This window comes from Camelina sativa, chromosome 4, assembly GCF_030686135.1.
Source record: "Camelina sativa cultivar CO46 ecotype springtype chromosome 4, ASM3068613v1".
Lineage (NCBI taxonomy): Eukaryota > Viridiplantae > Streptophyta > Magnoliopsida > Brassicales > Brassicaceae > Camelina > Camelina sativa.
This window is the reverse complement of record NC_141883.1, coordinates 22,809,279-22,825,372: the sequence shown is the minus strand read 5'-3', so window position 1 is coordinate 22,825,372 and position 16,094 is coordinate 22,809,279. Positions and strand designations below refer to the sequence as shown.

The window sequence follows — 16,094 nt, the reverse complement described above, 5'->3', positions numbered from 1 at the left end:
GTAGCAGGTTCTTGGATGTGGAAAAAACTGCTGAAGTATAGGCACATTGCATGAGATTTTATTAAATACGAGGTCAGGAGTGGGAGATGCATCTCTTTCTGGTATGATAAGTGGTCAAGTTTGGGTTGTTTGTTGGACATTGCAGGCCTGCGAGGTTGCATTGATATGGGAATTCCATTCTATGCCACAATTGCGGAGGCTTTAGACCATAGAAGAAGAAGACACCATGTGGACAACCTCAACCATATAGAGTCTGCTCTAGATGAGATACGTTCACTTGGGACGACTGATGCAGTCGATACAGTCTTATGGAAAGGGAAAGGAGGTCGATACACTACGAAGTTTACAACCAAGGAGACTTGGATGCAGCTTCGGGAACCTCAGGGTAGCAAAGAGTGGGCGAGAGGGATCTGGTTCTCTCAAGCGACACCAAAGTTTTTTTTCATATCTTGGTTAGCAACTCTAAATAAGTTCTCAACAGGTGATCGCATGCAATCCTGGGGTGGTAATTTTAACACATCATGTGTCATGTGCTCTTGCTCTCTGGAAACAAGAGACCATATGTTCTTTTCTTGTCCTTTCTCCACGGAAATATGGACAGGCCTCACCGCAAAGCTCCTAACCAACATGTTTTCGACATCATGTGGACACATCTTATCGCTACTCACAGATGCAACACAAAGCTCTGACACCCTATATCTCTTACGCTATACTTTCCAGGCTACAGTCCACACTATCTGGAAGGAACGCAATGGCAGAAGACAAGGGGAAATCTCTAACCCTGCTCCTCTTCTGATTAAACTCCTCGACCGGAATGTCCGAGACAGACTGCTCTCTATCTACACTCAAGGCAACGGCAAATACACGGCTGCAATGGAGTTGTGGCTTGCCTCAAGATAATCTCCATACTATTCAATTCTTAAAAATTTGATAGATTTTTTCTAAATTGTTTTAAACAGTTTAAACAAATGCTGATGTAAAACGATTTTTTCGAATAAATTTTATATTTTATTACAAAAAAAAAAAAAAAAAAAAGAGTTTCTGGTTTGTTACTGGATATGCGTAAGTCTTCAATAGACAACTGCTGAAGCAGAGCACCAACTACCAAGTAGATTTAATATTTTGGTTGATAAAAAATTAGTCGTCAACAGAATATTCCTTTTTTTTGGTTGTCGCTTTTTGATTAGTGGAAACTACGTGTTAGATGTTAGGAGAGGCTTGTTTTAGCAAATATAAGCGTCAACCTGAATTGTGCTGCGAGCCTGCGAATGTGATTCCTCCACCTGTCCTTAGGTTATGTTTGTGTTTACATGCAGTGCACTTGGTTTTCTGGTTAATTAAGATTCTAAAATTACATCATCAATCATCATGGTCCATGGAGCTTCTAATTTATACTATAAGCTAGTCAAAACCAATATATATTTAGTTTCCTTTATTAGTTAAATTATTTGTTCTAGTGTCTAAGCTAATACCCCAAAGTAAAAATACTTGTTTATAAAGAGCTTTTTCCTTCCTCTGAAGTTTTCTCCTCAAGAAGCAGCTCAAGGCGTCGTTGTTTTTGGCCGGTGATTAACGTTTGGTGGCTTCTATAGCACCAACGTTGATCTTCCGTTAGTTTTAATGCTTTTGTTGTGTTTAGTTTCTAGACTATGAATTTGTTGCTAAGTTTCTTCTTCGAAGATTCATTGGTAATTTTCTCGGCCTTCAACCGATCAATCCACCGCCATCCATAATAGTTCTTGTGGTTGGTGTTACGGTAAGGGCAGCTTCTTCCAAGCTTTCTCCACTCGAACCAACATCCAGATCTGGGTGAGATCTGATGTATCTTGACTCCTTCATACCGAATCTAGTAATTACATATCGTCATCACCGGCAGGCAACTTTTGGCGGTTTCAATTCCCTCTACTGAGGTTCCGTCGTGCCATTCTTAGGTAGATCAAGATTTCTAATTTTCGAAGTCTCTAAATTATCAAGCGAGGACTACAAGACCAGAAGTTCAATTCTGACGCGTCAGGTGTCCGGAGATCTCTAACTCAACTTCCGATCTTGGAATTAACCAGTAAACTGAAGAAGAGAGAAGCAAAGTGACAGTATTCATAGTTTTTATGTTTGTAAGGTTGTATCCTGATTTTCGGAAATTCGTTTTCGTTAATTAGGCTTTGGCTCCGGGAGGTTTACTTAAACTCGCCGGCTTTGTGTCCGGAAAGATTTTGATCTTTGCCGGCTCTGTATAAGTTTGTCGTCGTGCCCTTGGTTGGGTCTTTGTCGTGCCCTTGTTTGGGTCTTTATTGTGCCCTGTAGTAATGGGTCATGTAATGTTTGTTTTTTGTGACATCAATAAAAATGGAAACACTTATGAGAAAAATAAAAAAAAAGCTAATACCCCAAATTTACTTGGGCAAGAGAGCACGAGCTGGAGAAAAACCCTAGAACCAAAGTCGCCGCCGCCGCTGATCTGGTTTTGCCTCTCCGGTGAGCCTCTTTGGCCGCCGGGGAGGGTCCCCTCTTTTATTGCTTTTCGTTTTTCCTTTCTTTTCGTCGAGTCAAGGTCGGATCTGAGATCTCCTCTTCTTTTGGGTCTCTGGTTGGTGGCTGGATGGAGGTTCAAGATCGTGCAGTGGCAAGGACAACCTCGACTTGTGGTGGGGTTGCTCTGACTTTGTTTTCCATCGCTGGAATCTTCGTCGGAGGTCTTCGTTGGTGTTGGAGTGGCAACTAATCTTGATGCGACGTCTTGATACCGGTTGGTTTGGCTTGGTTGAGACCGAAGGGGAGTCGAAGGGTCCTCTTTTTTGGGTTTTGGAAGCCGCGGCGATTCGATTCCGGTGGTTTTGGTTTCAGATCTGGTCCCTTCCGGCTAAGAAGCGAGACTATAAGGCAGAAGTGATGTGGCTAATCCGGCAATGCACCATGAGGTGAAGATATGCTAATTCGTGTTCTATTCTCTTATCTTTAGGCGATTAGCATTTTGGTTAATGTGTGGTTGGTTCGGAAAAGCCTCTATTCATGCTGGTCGCGTTTCTTGGTCGGGTCAGTCAGATGTATTGTCCGTTTTAGGCTTAGGACCGAGACAATGAACGCCGGAGAAACCAAGCTTTTCTGATGATGCGCCTCTGGGTGTTGATGCTATTGGGACAAGTTTTACACGCCCATCAGGAGGTTCTAATAGTTTGGATTTGCTTTGTTTTCTCAGTATAGGATTTGGTCTTCTCTGTGTTAGTAGTTGTTTTCGTGTCATAGGGTCAATTTAGGTGGTTTAAGAGATGATTTTACACCGAGTCGTGGTGTGTTATCTATCTCGTTGTTGTTAAAAAATGCAATGGTTCTCGATTAGGTAGTGTTGGATCCACCTAGTGTTCCAGGGTTGTACTTGATCAACCATTGCATTTGCTTTTGGTCCAAGTCTATAGAGGTGAATGTAATGTGTATTTGATTTGGTTGTAATATTTGGTTAATGAAAAATTGATGTTTGAGCCAAAAAAAAAAAAAAAAAAAAAAAAAAAGAGCACGAGCTAAAAAAAAGTAAACCTTTTTTGCGTGCGACGCAGCGTTTTAACGTTTTTCTATTTTTATTTTATTTTATAAGATCGTACGGCGATTAATAGTTTTAATCCGACGGCTATATTATATATACGAAGCTAAAGCCTAAAGAGAATTACATTAGTGTAACCAAAGCTTCGACAAGTGTTCAGTGTTCTTGATCAAAAGTTTTGTATAAGATCTAATCAAACAAATGGCTACTATAACTGTTGTGAAAGCTAGGCAGATCTTTGATAGCCGTGGAAACCCTACCGTCGAGGTTTATTTTTAGCTTCCTTTGAATTACTTCTCTCGTAGATAGATCCGTTTGGATGATGAGTATTTGAAATAGATTATGTTTTCTGTGTCCATCGATCGCTCTGTTTTTCTTTTTTTTGGTTACTAAGATTGCTTTGTGAGTGATATGGATGATCAATGTTTAATCTATTTTGCTCTCTGATTGGATTAACGGATCACACGGTTTTGATTAGCTTTTCACCGATTTGATTCGAAAACAGTAAGAGGACTAATGATTATGGAGTTTATCTGTTTAATGATCTAGGTCGATGTCCACACATCCACCGGCGTTAAGGTCAGAGCTGCTGTTCCTAGTGGAGCTTCCACTGGTATGCTGTTTTTTTATTTTTATTATTTTTAAAAATTTATGATCTGCTTATCAGGTAAAACTCACTGTAGGTTCTTGTTATTGTTATTTTTGTCTTATGTAGTAGACAGATATGTTTGGTTAGATTATTACATAGTGGTGTTTTTTTTTTTTTTTGAGTCTGTTAACTTATTATTGTAACATCTTGCATAGGAATATACGAGGCTCTTGAGCTGAGGGATGGAGGATCAGACTATCTTGGAAAAGGTGTCTCAAAGGTGAGAGTGTGTTTATTGTTGGTGATTATGTAGTGGTTTGGTTTTTGGAACAGAACAAAATGAATTTTGTGTGAATTGAGGCGGTTTTTTTGAATGACATGTTTGTCTTATTGGTGTCTGTAGGCTGTTGGAAATGTTAACTCAATCATTGGCCCGGCATTGATTGGCAAGGTGACCCCCCTGTTAATTAAACCCTTTTTTAATTACATCAAAAGTTTCTTATGTGATTCACTTTCTCAAGATTTGTGTGTTTTTCGCTTGTTGCAGGACCCAACTCAGCAGACTGCTATTGACAACTACATGGTTCACGAACTTGATGGTACCCAAAACGAGTTGGGCTGGTGCAAGCAAAAGGTGCTTTTTCTAGACTACTTCTTGTTTTGTGGATTCACTTGAGATATTGAACGATGATCTTAACTTAGCTTGCTTCTTGTGTTTGCTTACAGCTTGGCGCCAATGCAATTCTTGCTGTTTCTCTCGCCGTCTGCAAGGCTGGCGCTGTTGTCAATGGAATTCCTCTCTACAAGTTTTGATTATCTCTTGCAACCATTAGCACAAAACATTGCCACTTTGTTTGATAGTACAAGATCATGTCAACTCTTTTTTTTTATTTTTCTTTGTATCCTTGTGCAGCACATTGCCAATCTTGCTGGTAATCCAAAGATTGTGCTGCCAGTTCCTGCCTTCAATGTCATCAACGGTGGATCCCATGCAGGAAACAAGCTTGCAATGCAGGAGTTCATGATTCTCCCTGTTGGAGCTTCATCCTTCAAAGAAGCCATGAAAATGGGTGTGGAAGTCTACCACAACTTAAAGGTAAATCATAGAATCATTTTGGTGAATTTTATGATTTAAGAACGTATTCTAAGTCAAATAACATGTCTTTTGTTGTACTGATTGATCCCTTGGGGTTAAAATAACTTGTCTCACATTTCTTTTATGTGACTAATTCACTCTTCATGCTCTTTTTCAGTCTGTGATTAAGAAGAAGTACGGCCAGGATGCAACAAACGTTGGTGATGAAGGTGGCTTTGCACCAAACATTCAGGAGAACAAGGAAGGTCTCGAACTGCTCAAGACTGCCATCGAGAAGGCTGGATACACTGGCAAGGTTGTCATTGGAATGGATGTTGCTGCATCTGAATTCTATTCATCAGACAAGAAATACGACTTGAACTTCAAAGAAGAGGTGATCACAATCATTTTCTTTACTTGAGAAGAAATCAAGAACAATGCTCTCAATACCTATCCCCTGCTCTGTTTTGTATATGCAGAACAATGATGGTTCTCAGAAGATTTCTGGAGATGCTCTAAAGGACCTGTACAAGTCATTCGTTTCAGAGTACCCAATTGTGTCCATTGAAGACCCATTTGACCAAGACGATTGGGAGCACTATGCTAAAATGACCGCTGAGTGTGGCGAGAAAGTTCAAATTGTCGGTGATGATCTCTTAGTCACCAATCCCAAGGTTCTGCCATTGTTACCTTAGAACTTTCTCTGTCTTTATAAATAAGCCATCGTTATCAAAGTGCTTATATATATATCTAACACTCTCTTCTCTTATACGTATGCAGAGAGTTGAGAAGGCAATCAAGGAAAAGTCTTGCAATGCTCTTCTACTCAAGGTAACATACTCACCCCACAATGCTCTTCTCTGTCTTTATTTTCCTTTGAATATTGTTAGTAACTCTTTGTGCATGAACAAACAGGTTAACCAAATTGGATCTGTAACCGAGAGTGTCGAGGCAGTTAAGATGTCAAAGAGAGCTGGTTGGGGAGTAATGGCCAGCCATCGTAGTGGAGAGACCGAGGACACCTTCATTGCTGACTTATCTGTCGGTTTGTCAACCGTAAGTCAAAATTTCACATTATGTAGCAAGAAGTATCCCATTGTATTTTTTTTCCAAATCATATCATGATATCGAGTCTGTTGGTATTGTTGTTATATAACAGGGGCAAATCAAGACGGGTGCTCCTTGCAGATCAGAGCGTCTTGCCAAATACAACCAGGTTTAGTAACAAAGATGTCTTGTTTTTTTTTTACGATCACAATAGATTGGTTCATCAGACTGATGAGCGTAATGTTGTGTGATATAATCGAATGTAGTTATTGCGAATTGAAGAAGAGCTTGGAGCAGAGGCAGTGTATGCAGGAGCCAACTTCCGCAAACCCGTCGAGCCATACTAGAGAGACAGAGACTCAAACAAATCTGAGAGTTTAATTGATACTGTACTTGAGGTTTTTAAAAAAAAGCTAAATAAAGGATTTGTGTCTCAGCTGAAATGGTTTGGTTCTACTTTCTGGTAGAGAAGTGTGTTGGATTTCATGTGAGTTCTGCCTTTTCAAAAGACAGTAGCCTTACTTTATATATTAATGTTAGAGCTTTTGTTTTGTTATCTCGTGTTTCTTTACGAGATTCACAAGGTCACATGTCTCTTTGATATATATATATATTACACAATCTAACTTAAATCAGAGTCCATAGTTTCGACTAGTTGTTCTCAGAATCGGAATCAGAAACCGTATCATCGGTACTAAGCTCTTCACTACCGCATTCATCGATAGGGTCTCCACCAGCAGACAAGCTAATCCAAAGCCGTACTGTATCTACACTACCAAGTAGCTCCTTTGTTGGGCATTGAGGCATGTACTAGAGAACATTGTAGCGATTTCTCGATTTCAAAAATTGTAAAGCCCTAATGAACCCCAAGTGTCCGGAGATGTCTCCAAGGATTAGCATGACATTTTGTTGGTGTAAAATTGCCAACTGTCTCACAAAGAAAAGTTGACTAAAATAACTAATTACTAAGCTAGTAACGTAATTGCTGGAAAGGAAATACCTATTCTATAAATGTAACTAATTAATTTCTAAAATTAAAGACTAATTTCCTATTTTGATAATGCTAACTGAAAAAACACAAAACAAAAAAAAAAAAGTAAATAAGGGTTTCTATCTGTTATAAGAATAAAATGCAGGCTGTGGGGTTCGAACCCACGCGCACTTATGTGCAGAAGAACTTAAGTCTTCCCCCTTAACCTCTCGGGCAAACCTGCTACTCTGTTATCTCAGCCACTCATACATAAATATAACCTAAATAAGCTTGGTACTATATCTTTTTGTTTGGCTCGACTCATTTCAACCGTCGTATCTTACCTCTGACATAATGAATGATAATGTCCTTGTCTCGAGATTGTGATTTCTTTGTTGGTTTGCGTAATATGCAAATAATAACTACACCACATATCCACAGATCACAAGTGACAATGTGTATGTAGCTATGCCTCAGAATATTGTATCGAAAGGTTAACCACAAAATCAGCAGGACACTGATAGATCACACTCTGTTCCTCATATCCACACAACAATCGCTCTGGGTAAGTAACAGTATGACACACACATCCACGAGTCAGAAGCAAATACATACTTTCAATTAGATCAAATACCAGAAATTGCAGTGGAACAACATTCCTTGGTTTTTATCTTATCTGTTTCAGAGGTGTTAACATAAACTCTGTCAAATGTAATACTCTCTTCTTCATAGGGATTTTTCCCCATTAAGTTAAATATCTTAGGGACATAAAGTCTGTTTTTTTGCATCAGCAAAAACAATGTAAACCCAAAAGACAAATGAGACAACTTGTATAAAAACTTACCAAAAAAGAAGAAAAAGAGTTTTTTTTTTTTTTTTTTTTTTTTTGCCTCCCAAACAGTTAAGCTTCAGCAAAATTCAGATCTTTGAACGTTTCAAGTAAACAACTACGGCTATGCTTGTCAGAACAACAGCTCCTGTAACCACCAAACCACCACGCCATGAAACCAATCCACTTCCTCTATCTCGAGAATCCTCTTTCTTGAGTTGAGTGGTTTCTGAGCTCAAGCTCCTTGTTGACTCGGTGAAGTCCAGATGCAGCCTCAAAACCTTTTGTCCTGTAGACCTAGCAAGCGTAACAGCACCAACCAAATCACTATCCGATGTAATCAAAACCTTATCACCTTCATCATCCTCATATATAATCTGAGGCCGTTGTTCCACACTGTTGTTGTCACTGCCAATTCTTTGCATAACAACACCCATCAGCTCTTCTAAGTTTTCAGCTGCTGAAGTAAACCGATGTACACGGCCCTTAAGGTCTTCGAATTTGAATGAAAACGAGTTTCCAAGTCCTAGAGATGGGTAAGAACCGAGCTTCCCAATATCTGAATGATGCATCATTGCTGACATTTCGCTTTGAGTGTCGGAATCATCAGGTGGCTCTAAAGCAAGAGCTGAATCCCAAAACTTCTGCATCATCGTGTTAGCCATATCATTCACAGCTCCAGAACTGTTCTCAACCATCGAAATAGCTGCGTGAGTAATCTGAAGAACGTCTACACAAGCTGCAGCGGTTCCATCTTTGTCTATTATCGGAAGATGTAGAAACTTGCCATCATGCATTATATGCAACGCATCAAGAATCGTTGTCTCTAACGATGCACATTCGGGGTTTGGAGTCATGACCTTCTCGACAAGAGTCAGTTCAGGAGATAAGTTCTGCGCCACCACTCGCATCAGAATGTCCTTTGAAGTCAAGATTCCATGGATTTTGTTCCCAACAGAAATGATAACAGAGTTAACCCTCAAATCCCGCATCTTTTTCGCAGCAACATAAACAGGATCTGATGGTGCTACAAGTGCAACCTTTGAATTGTCTGTGATAATCGTTGACAAGGCTGGCTTAAACATTCTCTCCCTCAAGGTTTCAATAAAAGCATACGGAGCAGAGTACCCGCTTCCCCATTGCTTCTCTACACCTTCCACTGCAGCTGCTAAAGCACTACCTTGCTCTGCAGCTTTCTCCATTCTTGAAATAGCATCATATAAACACTTTGTGATATCCAACAAAGCAATGACTTCACCGTTCTCTACAACAGGCAAGTGCCTAAATTTCCCTTGAACCATCTTCTGAAGAGCTTCAAGCGCCAAAGAATCAGAGGTGACAAAAATAGGATTCCTAGTCATAACTTTAGAGACCAAAGTTTGATCAGGTCTCAACCCTTCAGCAATCACTCTTGTAGCTACATCTTTGTCAGTAACAATCCCGGAGAGAAGCGCACTTGAATCAGTCAACAAACAAGCATCAACACGCCTAGCAGCCATCCTTTTACAAGCATCAAAAACAGTGGTTCCTTCAGGAATAGTAAGAGCTTTCGATAAACGAAGCTTCTTAACTGTTCTCTCTCCATTAGAGGGAGTTTGAGGTTGAGGAGGAGGTGAATTGGGTTTAGAGGTGTTCCCCCCATTAACGCTTCCGTTCTCTGATTGGACTGGTTTCTTGGAAGATGGCGGTTGTCCACGGCGTACACTTGAAGAAGTGCTTCTTCTCCCTGATGTTGAAGACGGACCCGTCGCTTGAGTACTCATATTCAATCAATCTAGGGCTGTCTTAGATCCCTGAATCCGTAAAAAAAAAATGATTCCTTTAGAAAACAAACTTTTGTCTCTGCGAATGAAAAATCCAACCTTTAAATTCTAACACCATCAAAAAAAATTATTTAAGCACAACAAATCTGAATAAAACCCAAATTTCACAATAAACACGATTTGTTATGAGAATCCGACGCACATACACGCATCAAAAGGTCGTCAAAAAAGGATTCGAATTTAAGAGGCCAAGGGAAGGGAAATAATAAAAGAAACTTGAAACACTAGGATATGAGTAGAAGATTAGGATTTTAGGGTTTACCTTTCTTCTTCAACCTCTCTCTCTCGAGCAATTTTGTTAGCAAAAAAAAACCAAACGGCTCTTAACAATTGTGTTCAGCCATTTATCGAGTTTTCATTGGCTGTTCTTTTGATTCCGTGTGTGTGGTGGTTCGCCTCACCACTTTCGTCTTTTTTTTAAAAAAATATTATAATGGACGACTTGTAATAAAAATGTAGTAAAAATTTAATGAGTTTCTATAGTATGGAAGATCCGTAAAACAAAAGTAACAAACCGGGAATTTAATGTTGTCTCATAAATGTCCATAACTTTACCCTTTCTTTTTCAAAAGTATGAAATTTGAATCACCAGCAATATAGTTTTCTAGAAAGATATTAATTTTTTGTATGTATTTTCATGGATTCTTATTTATAAAAAAAATTGAAGCCTTCAACAAAATCATCAAAAAAGTAAATAAATGAAAACTTTTTAAGGAGTGCTAGAGAATATTTTATAATTTTGTTGATTAATTTTTTAAAATCTTGTAAATTGTTCCAAACTATCAATGTGTTTTCGTGATACTTTTTATGATTTTATATTGTCAAAAATATATATAAACTAACAACATAATAATTGAATTTATTAACAATTCTATATTTTTCTGTTTTAATTGAATAACTCAAAAAATTTATTGATTTTATAAAAGTCTAAATCTAATAATCCAAATTTATTCAAATTTTAAATGATTTTTTACAAATCACAAATTAATAACACTAAATTTTAATAGAGTTTAATAAAATCTTGATTTAATAATAACAGTTTCTACATAATATTTAAAATCTTTAAAACTCCGTTTAAATTTCAAACTAATAATAAGCGGTAAAAGAGTTGATGGCTAAAATGAAATACCAAATTTATAATAGAAATGTTTAAATAAAGATTTATGTGGGTTACACGAAAAAAAAATAGTCAAATAATAGAGAAAACAAAAAAAATTTATTGACAAGATATAATGCACGCAAGTTGCTTATCTGGTCAACTCGACCCATGACTCTTTTTTTTTTTTTTTTTTTGGCTCAACAACTACTTTCATTCACCAATCATTGTACACGTTGTTTATCCACTAATACAAGATGATTAACCCATAATAGCATTATTGAGTACAGCTTAGAATCATAGTTTCCTAAGGAGAGAGATTCTCTTGCTACCCGATCTGCCACACTGTTACATACTCGAGGGGCATAAACGATTTGAATTTCCTGAAATAAAGAGAGCAGACCATACATTTCCTGAAGCAAAGGAGCAAAAGCTGGCCAAACCTCCCCACTGTTTAGTAAATTGACCATCCCCAATGAATCGGATTCAAAATTAACTTTTGTGTAGCTCAGCCGAACCATTGAAGCCATTGCTCCTCTCATTGCTTCCAATTCAACTTCCAACACTGATCTTGCACATCGAACAGCATGCGCTCCCGCCCATAAAACATCTCCGGAATCATTTCGGAGGACCCATCCTGTACCACAATGGTTGTCCGCTCCATTCCAAGCCCCATCAGTGTTACATTTGACCCATTCCCTTGGAGGAGGTTTCCATCGTACTACTTCAGTTGTTTGTGGTACTTGGTGTCCATCAGTCTGCATGGTCTCCTCATTACCAAGCCTCTGATCCCATTCCTCAGCATCCTCCAATGCCTTCTCCACTGTGTCTTTAGCATTATAATCCTTCCCTTTGAACACATACTCATTACGAGATTTCCATAGTCTCCATAACACCCAGGGAACAAACTTATCCAAATCAGTACTTTGCTGACAGAGTGAGGCAACATTGAGGACAAAATACATGTTCGCATATAAGGAACCCAACCACCTACCGCCTTGTGGTATTGGGATAGGAGAGAGAGCCCAAACCTGTCTGGCATAGGTGCACTGAAACAACAAATGATTGATCGTCTCTGCTTCATGAGGGCACCTCAAGCAACATTCCTCTCGTGAGAGATGGCGATGACTTAATTTTTTTGCAACAGAAAGACAGTTTGTCATACACCGCCAAAGAAAGTGTTGTACCTTAGGACTAGCTTTTGCTCTCCAAGCTTGACCGATAAGAGGGTTCAAACTAGGTTGTGACACTTCCTGGGGACCTTGTTGAGCTTTAATGACATGAGTCAGAACCCAATATCCCGATTTAACCGAGTAGTGTCCTGTCCTGGCGTACTCCCATGAATAAGTATCAGACCTATTAATTCCAGCAGGTCTTATATCCTCAATTAAATGTATATCCTCCTCAGTGAAGAACAAGTCCAATATATCATGTCGCCAAGCCCGTCTGTTCTCCATCAAGATATCCTTGACCTTTAGCAAGGACGAAGCAGTGGAACGCCACTCTGAAGGAACAACATTGATTTGTTGCAAACTCCTTGCCGGTTTGGTGCCAATCCATTGATCCCGCCAGAGATCAATAGTTTCCCCATTACCTACTGTAACCCTTGCTCCTTGTTTCAGTAGTTTTTGGGACTCATGGATATTGCGCCAAGCGAAAGAAGGTCGGTATCCGAGCTTTGCCAGTAGAGGGTTGGATTTACTAAAGTATCGACTCTTGAAAACCCTTGCCATAAGAGTCTCAGGACTAGTCAACATTCTCCATAACTGCGTCCCTAAAAGTGCGGTGTTATAGGCTTCAATATCTTTAAAACCCAGACCACCTTCCTGCTTAGGCTTACTAAGATGCTCCCAAGCTCTCCAATGCATACCCTTTGAGTCTTGTTTGCTCCTCCACCAAAAATCAGCCATAACAGAATCTAACTGCTAACACACTTTCTTCGGTAGCTTAAAACATGACATTGTATGGGTAGGTAGTGCCATTGCAACCGCCTTCAACAGGACCTCCTTACCACCAAAGGATAAGAAATTGGTTTGCCATCCAGATACTTTTTGTTGAAGCCTCTCTGTTAGATATCCTAAAGTGGTAACCTTGGAGCCTCCGAAAGCCTCTGGAAGTCCCAGGTAAAACCCTTGTCCTCCTTCTGCTGTGATACCCGTTAGGCTTTTAATAAGAACTCGGCGCTCCTCTGGTATTTGCTTCCCAAAGTATATACTTGACTTTTGGTAATTGATTCTCTGTCCCGAAGCAAGACTGTATTCGTCCAATATTCCAATCAAGTGCGAAAGTTCTTCATCTTTCTCCTTACAGTAAAAGATACTGTCATCTGCGAACAATAGATGAGACACCGGTGGTGCACTTCTAGCAACTTTAAGTCCTGAGATCTTATCTTCACTCTCTGCATCTTGTAACATTCTGACCAGAACTTCAGAGCACAGGACAAACAAATAAGGGGACAAAGGGTCCCCTTGACGCAAACCTCTGGTTGGGACGATCTCTCCATATGGTGATCCATTGATTAACACCTGATAACTAACTGTTCCAACACAACTCATAATCAGACTTATCCACTTCTTCGAGAAGCCAAATAGTTTCAGAGCATCTTGTAGAAACGACCATTCCACCCTGTCAAACGCTTTGGAGATGTCCGTTTTGATTGCAACAAACTCCTCAGAGCATTTATTTTGTGAGTCCAGTGCATGAAGGAGCTCATGAGCGACTAGGATGTTGTCTGTGATCAACCTTTTTTTAATGAAAGCAGCTTGAGTTTCTGACACCACCCCTGGTATAACTTTCTTAAGCCTGTTAGCCAGAATCTTTGCAATGATTTTATAGACAACATTACTGAGGCTTATTGGACGAAACTCAGAAAGTCTCTCCGCATTAAGTTTCTTAGGAATTAAACATATGTTAGTCTTGTTCATCTCCTTATCCATACTGCCTGAGAGAAAGAAGTCTTGAACCAACTTCAATAAATAAACTCCCAATACATCCCAATTCTGCTGGAAAAGTAGCCCGTCATGCCATCAGGTCCAGGGCTTTTACTTGGATTGATGTCGAATACCGCTAACTTGACTTCTGCTAAAGTTACAGTCCTAAGAAGTTGATCGTTCTCTAACTGTGTCACCTTGTTACCCTCTCGCTGTCTGGTAGTGATCTTATGGCCAACGTCCTCCGAGGTATAGAGGAGCTTGAAATATTTTTCAGCAACTCGTCCAAAGTCCTCATCCGTAAACCACTATTTTCCATCCTCATCAACCAGCCACTTAATCCTGTTTTGAGCCCTCTTATTCTTGGTTGCAGCATGGAAAAACTTCGTGTTCTTATCACCATTGTTGAGCCAAATCAGCCTACTTTTATCCTTCCAAAACGTCTCTTCATTGCGATATTTAGTGTTCAACTCTTTTTTAAGACGTAGAAGTTCTTGTCTGCTAAAAGGATTCTGTCGAGTAGCAAGATCGATTCGATGATGAAGGTCTTGAATCCTTTTCGCAGAGCTAGGCTGATTCTCTCGCTTCCATCTAGAGATTCCTTTTCTACAAGCTGCAATCCTATCCATTATTGAACTTGAAGTATTTAGATCTCCAGCCCTCCAATAAAAAGAAATGAGCTCTTTGAATCCATCTCTAGTGATCCAACGCTGATCATACTTAAAGCCAGCCCATCTCTTTCTTTGTGCACCCATCAAGCTCGTAAGCAGTGGACTATGATCTGAGCTTATCTTTTTGTGATATTCTGCTTGAGCCTCAGGGAACAGCTCCATCCAGAGCTGATTGGCGACTGTCCTATCTAACCGACATTGCACCAGTTCATCGTTTCTGTTTCCATACCAAGAATACTGGTAGCAAATATGCTTTATCTCCCACATTCCACAGACTGACAACATCTGCCTAAACTCAGTGCATGTTGCATCCTTTCTGACTGGTCCACCAACCTTCTCAGAAGGATCAACCAGTTCATTAAAGTCTCCGGTCAACATCCAGGGGCCTCTTCTAGTGACTCCAATACGAGACAACCTTTCCCACAGTTCACCTCTCTCGCTCTGGACTGGCTCGCCGTAGATACCGGTTAAGTAAAACTCCTTGCCTTGCCAACTAATATAGGCGTCTATCATCCTCTTATCTGATTGTAAAATCTTTACTGAGACAGACTCTCTCCACATCAGCGCCAATCCTCCACTCTTACCAACTGGCTCTACCATGTGTAGGTCAAAATAACCTAAATGATGCAGCACATTTTCCAAATAGTGTCGTTTATTCTTGGTCTCACAGAGGAATATTACCTCTGGGAAATACCGACCTCGTATTTCCCTCAGGTGTCGAACTGTAGGGGTATTCCCCACCCCCTGACAGTTCCAGCTCAATAGCTTCATATGGACTTCGAAGGGTTGGAATTAAACATCAACTCTTCTTTCAAATTTGCTCCCAATTCCCCTGAGAGAATGGGAGACTTTGCTGCCACATGAGCAGAATGATTCTGTAGATGAGCTACTACTTGAGTAGAATGAGAGGACATCGAAGCAGACGCTCCTGAATGAGGACTCGAGCTTGCCACTTGAGATCCGAGTCTATCGAAGACTGTTGGGGAACCCTTCTTCTTTCCTCCGGACGAGCTTGTCCTCTCTGAGTCCTTTACTTTATCCCCAGTGTTTCCCAGTCTCTCAAACAAAGAAGGGGACTCTCCACTAGTTTTAGCTTTCTTCGACTGTCTTTCCCCACTGTTGCTCAAGTGCCTCTTTTTCGAAGGCGAGAGGACCGATTCTCCTGAATTTTTTGAACCCTCTCCCCTAGCACTACCTTCCTCTACTCTTTCCTGATGAATTACTAGCTCTTTTGGTCTCCATTCCTGAACTAGTAGCGCCTTCTTTCCATGGTCACGTCCTCTAGGCCATTGTAACCTTTCCTTCGTTTTCTTACCAGAATGGATAGGTTCAGAAAGTGCAGGTTCACATACGTTATCCTCCAAGGAGATGTTCTTTCCTTTGCCCTTAACACTCTGAGTCTCGCCAAGATGAACTTTTCTATTTCCTCTCTTGGTGCCTGATTTCTGAGACGCTAACATGGGGCAGTTTGCCTGGTCATGGGTAAGCCGCATACATAAGAAACAAACCTTCAAGAGCTTTTCATACTCTAG

The 16,094-nt window shown here is 40.0% G+C and overlaps 3 protein-coding genes and 1 non-coding gene across 6 annotated transcripts; 1 reads left to right on the top strand and 3 right to left on the bottom strand.

The window, feature by feature from the left end:
* Window positions 1-3,642: 3,642 nt before the first annotated feature.
* LOC104781149 (bifunctional enolase 2/transcriptional activator) lies at window positions 3,643-6,799 on the top strand. Of its 2 annotated transcripts, none has more exons than XM_010505747.3 (13): window positions 3,643-3,799; window positions 4,082-4,145; window positions 4,337-4,401; window positions 4,525-4,572; window positions 4,669-4,755; window positions 4,848-4,925; window positions 5,032-5,217; window positions 5,375-5,590; window positions 5,676-5,870; window positions 5,977-6,027; window positions 6,112-6,252; window positions 6,356-6,412; window positions 6,510-6,799. In XM_010505747.3, the coding sequence occupies exons 1-13, from the start codon at window positions 3,734-3,736 to the stop codon at window positions 6,588-6,590; spliced, it is 1,335 nt and encodes a 444-aa protein (XP_010504049.1). In that variant the 5' UTR covers window positions 3,643-3,733; the 3' UTR covers window positions 6,591-6,799. The 2 variants fall into 2 exon arrangements, with proteins under 2 accessions (XP_010504049.1, XP_087367546.1); XM_087511420.1 differs by having other exon boundaries at window positions 3,658-3,799; window positions 4,848-4,927; window positions 5,035-5,217.
* A 575-nt stretch (window positions 6,800-7,374) lies between these two features.
* Window positions 7,375-7,457, bottom strand: TRNAL-UAA (transfer RNA leucine (anticodon UAA)). Its single transcript has one exon. It is a non-coding gene; the product is annotated as a tRNA-Leu (tRNA).
* Window positions 7,458-7,916: 459 nt separating this feature from the next.
* Window positions 7,917-10,362, bottom strand: LOC104781148 (CBS domain-containing protein CBSCBSPB3). Of its 2 annotated transcripts, none has more exons than XM_010505745.3 (2): window positions 10,128-10,362; window positions 7,917-9,835 (listed from the first exon to the last, which is right to left on the bottom strand). In XM_010505745.3, the coding sequence occupies exon 2, from the start codon at window positions 9,803-9,805 to the stop codon at window positions 8,132-8,134; it is 1,674 nt and encodes a 557-aa protein (XP_010504047.1). In that variant the 5' UTR covers window positions 9,806-9,835; window positions 10,128-10,362; the 3' UTR covers window positions 7,917-8,131. The 2 variants fall into 2 exon arrangements, with proteins under 2 accessions (XP_010504047.1, XP_010504048.1); XM_010505746.3 differs by having other exon boundaries at window positions 10,012-10,138.
* A 3,837-nt stretch (window positions 10,363-14,199) lies between these two features.
* LOC147946100 (uncharacterized) lies at window positions 14,200-15,162 on the bottom strand. Its single transcript, XM_087509489.1, has one exon. The coding sequence runs from the start codon at window positions 15,160-15,162 to the stop codon at window positions 14,200-14,202; it is 963 nt and encodes a 320-aa protein (XP_087365615.1).
* Between the last annotated feature and the right edge of the window lie 932 nt (window positions 15,163-16,094).

Coding starts and splice junctions, on each gene's coding strand:
- LOC104781148 (XM_010505745.3), bottom strand. CDS start 9,805: ATGAGTACTCAAGCGACGGGTCCGTCTTCAACATCAGGGAGAAGAAGC.
- LOC147946100 (XM_087509489.1), bottom strand. CDS start 15,162: ATGGTAGAGCCAGTTGGTAAGAGTGGAGGATTGGCGCTGATGTGGAGA.
- LOC104781149 (XM_010505747.3), top strand. CDS start 3,734: ATGGCTACTATAACTGTTGTGAAAGCTAGGCAGATCTTTGATAGCCGT. Junction 4,926..5,031: donor TCAATGGAATTCCTCTCTAC/AAGTTTTGATTA, acceptor TGTATCCTTGTG/CAGCACATTGCCAATCTTGC. Junction 6,413..6,509: donor GTCTTGCCAAATACAACCAG/GTTTAGTAACAA, acceptor AATCGAATGTAG/TTATTGCGAATTGAAGAAGA.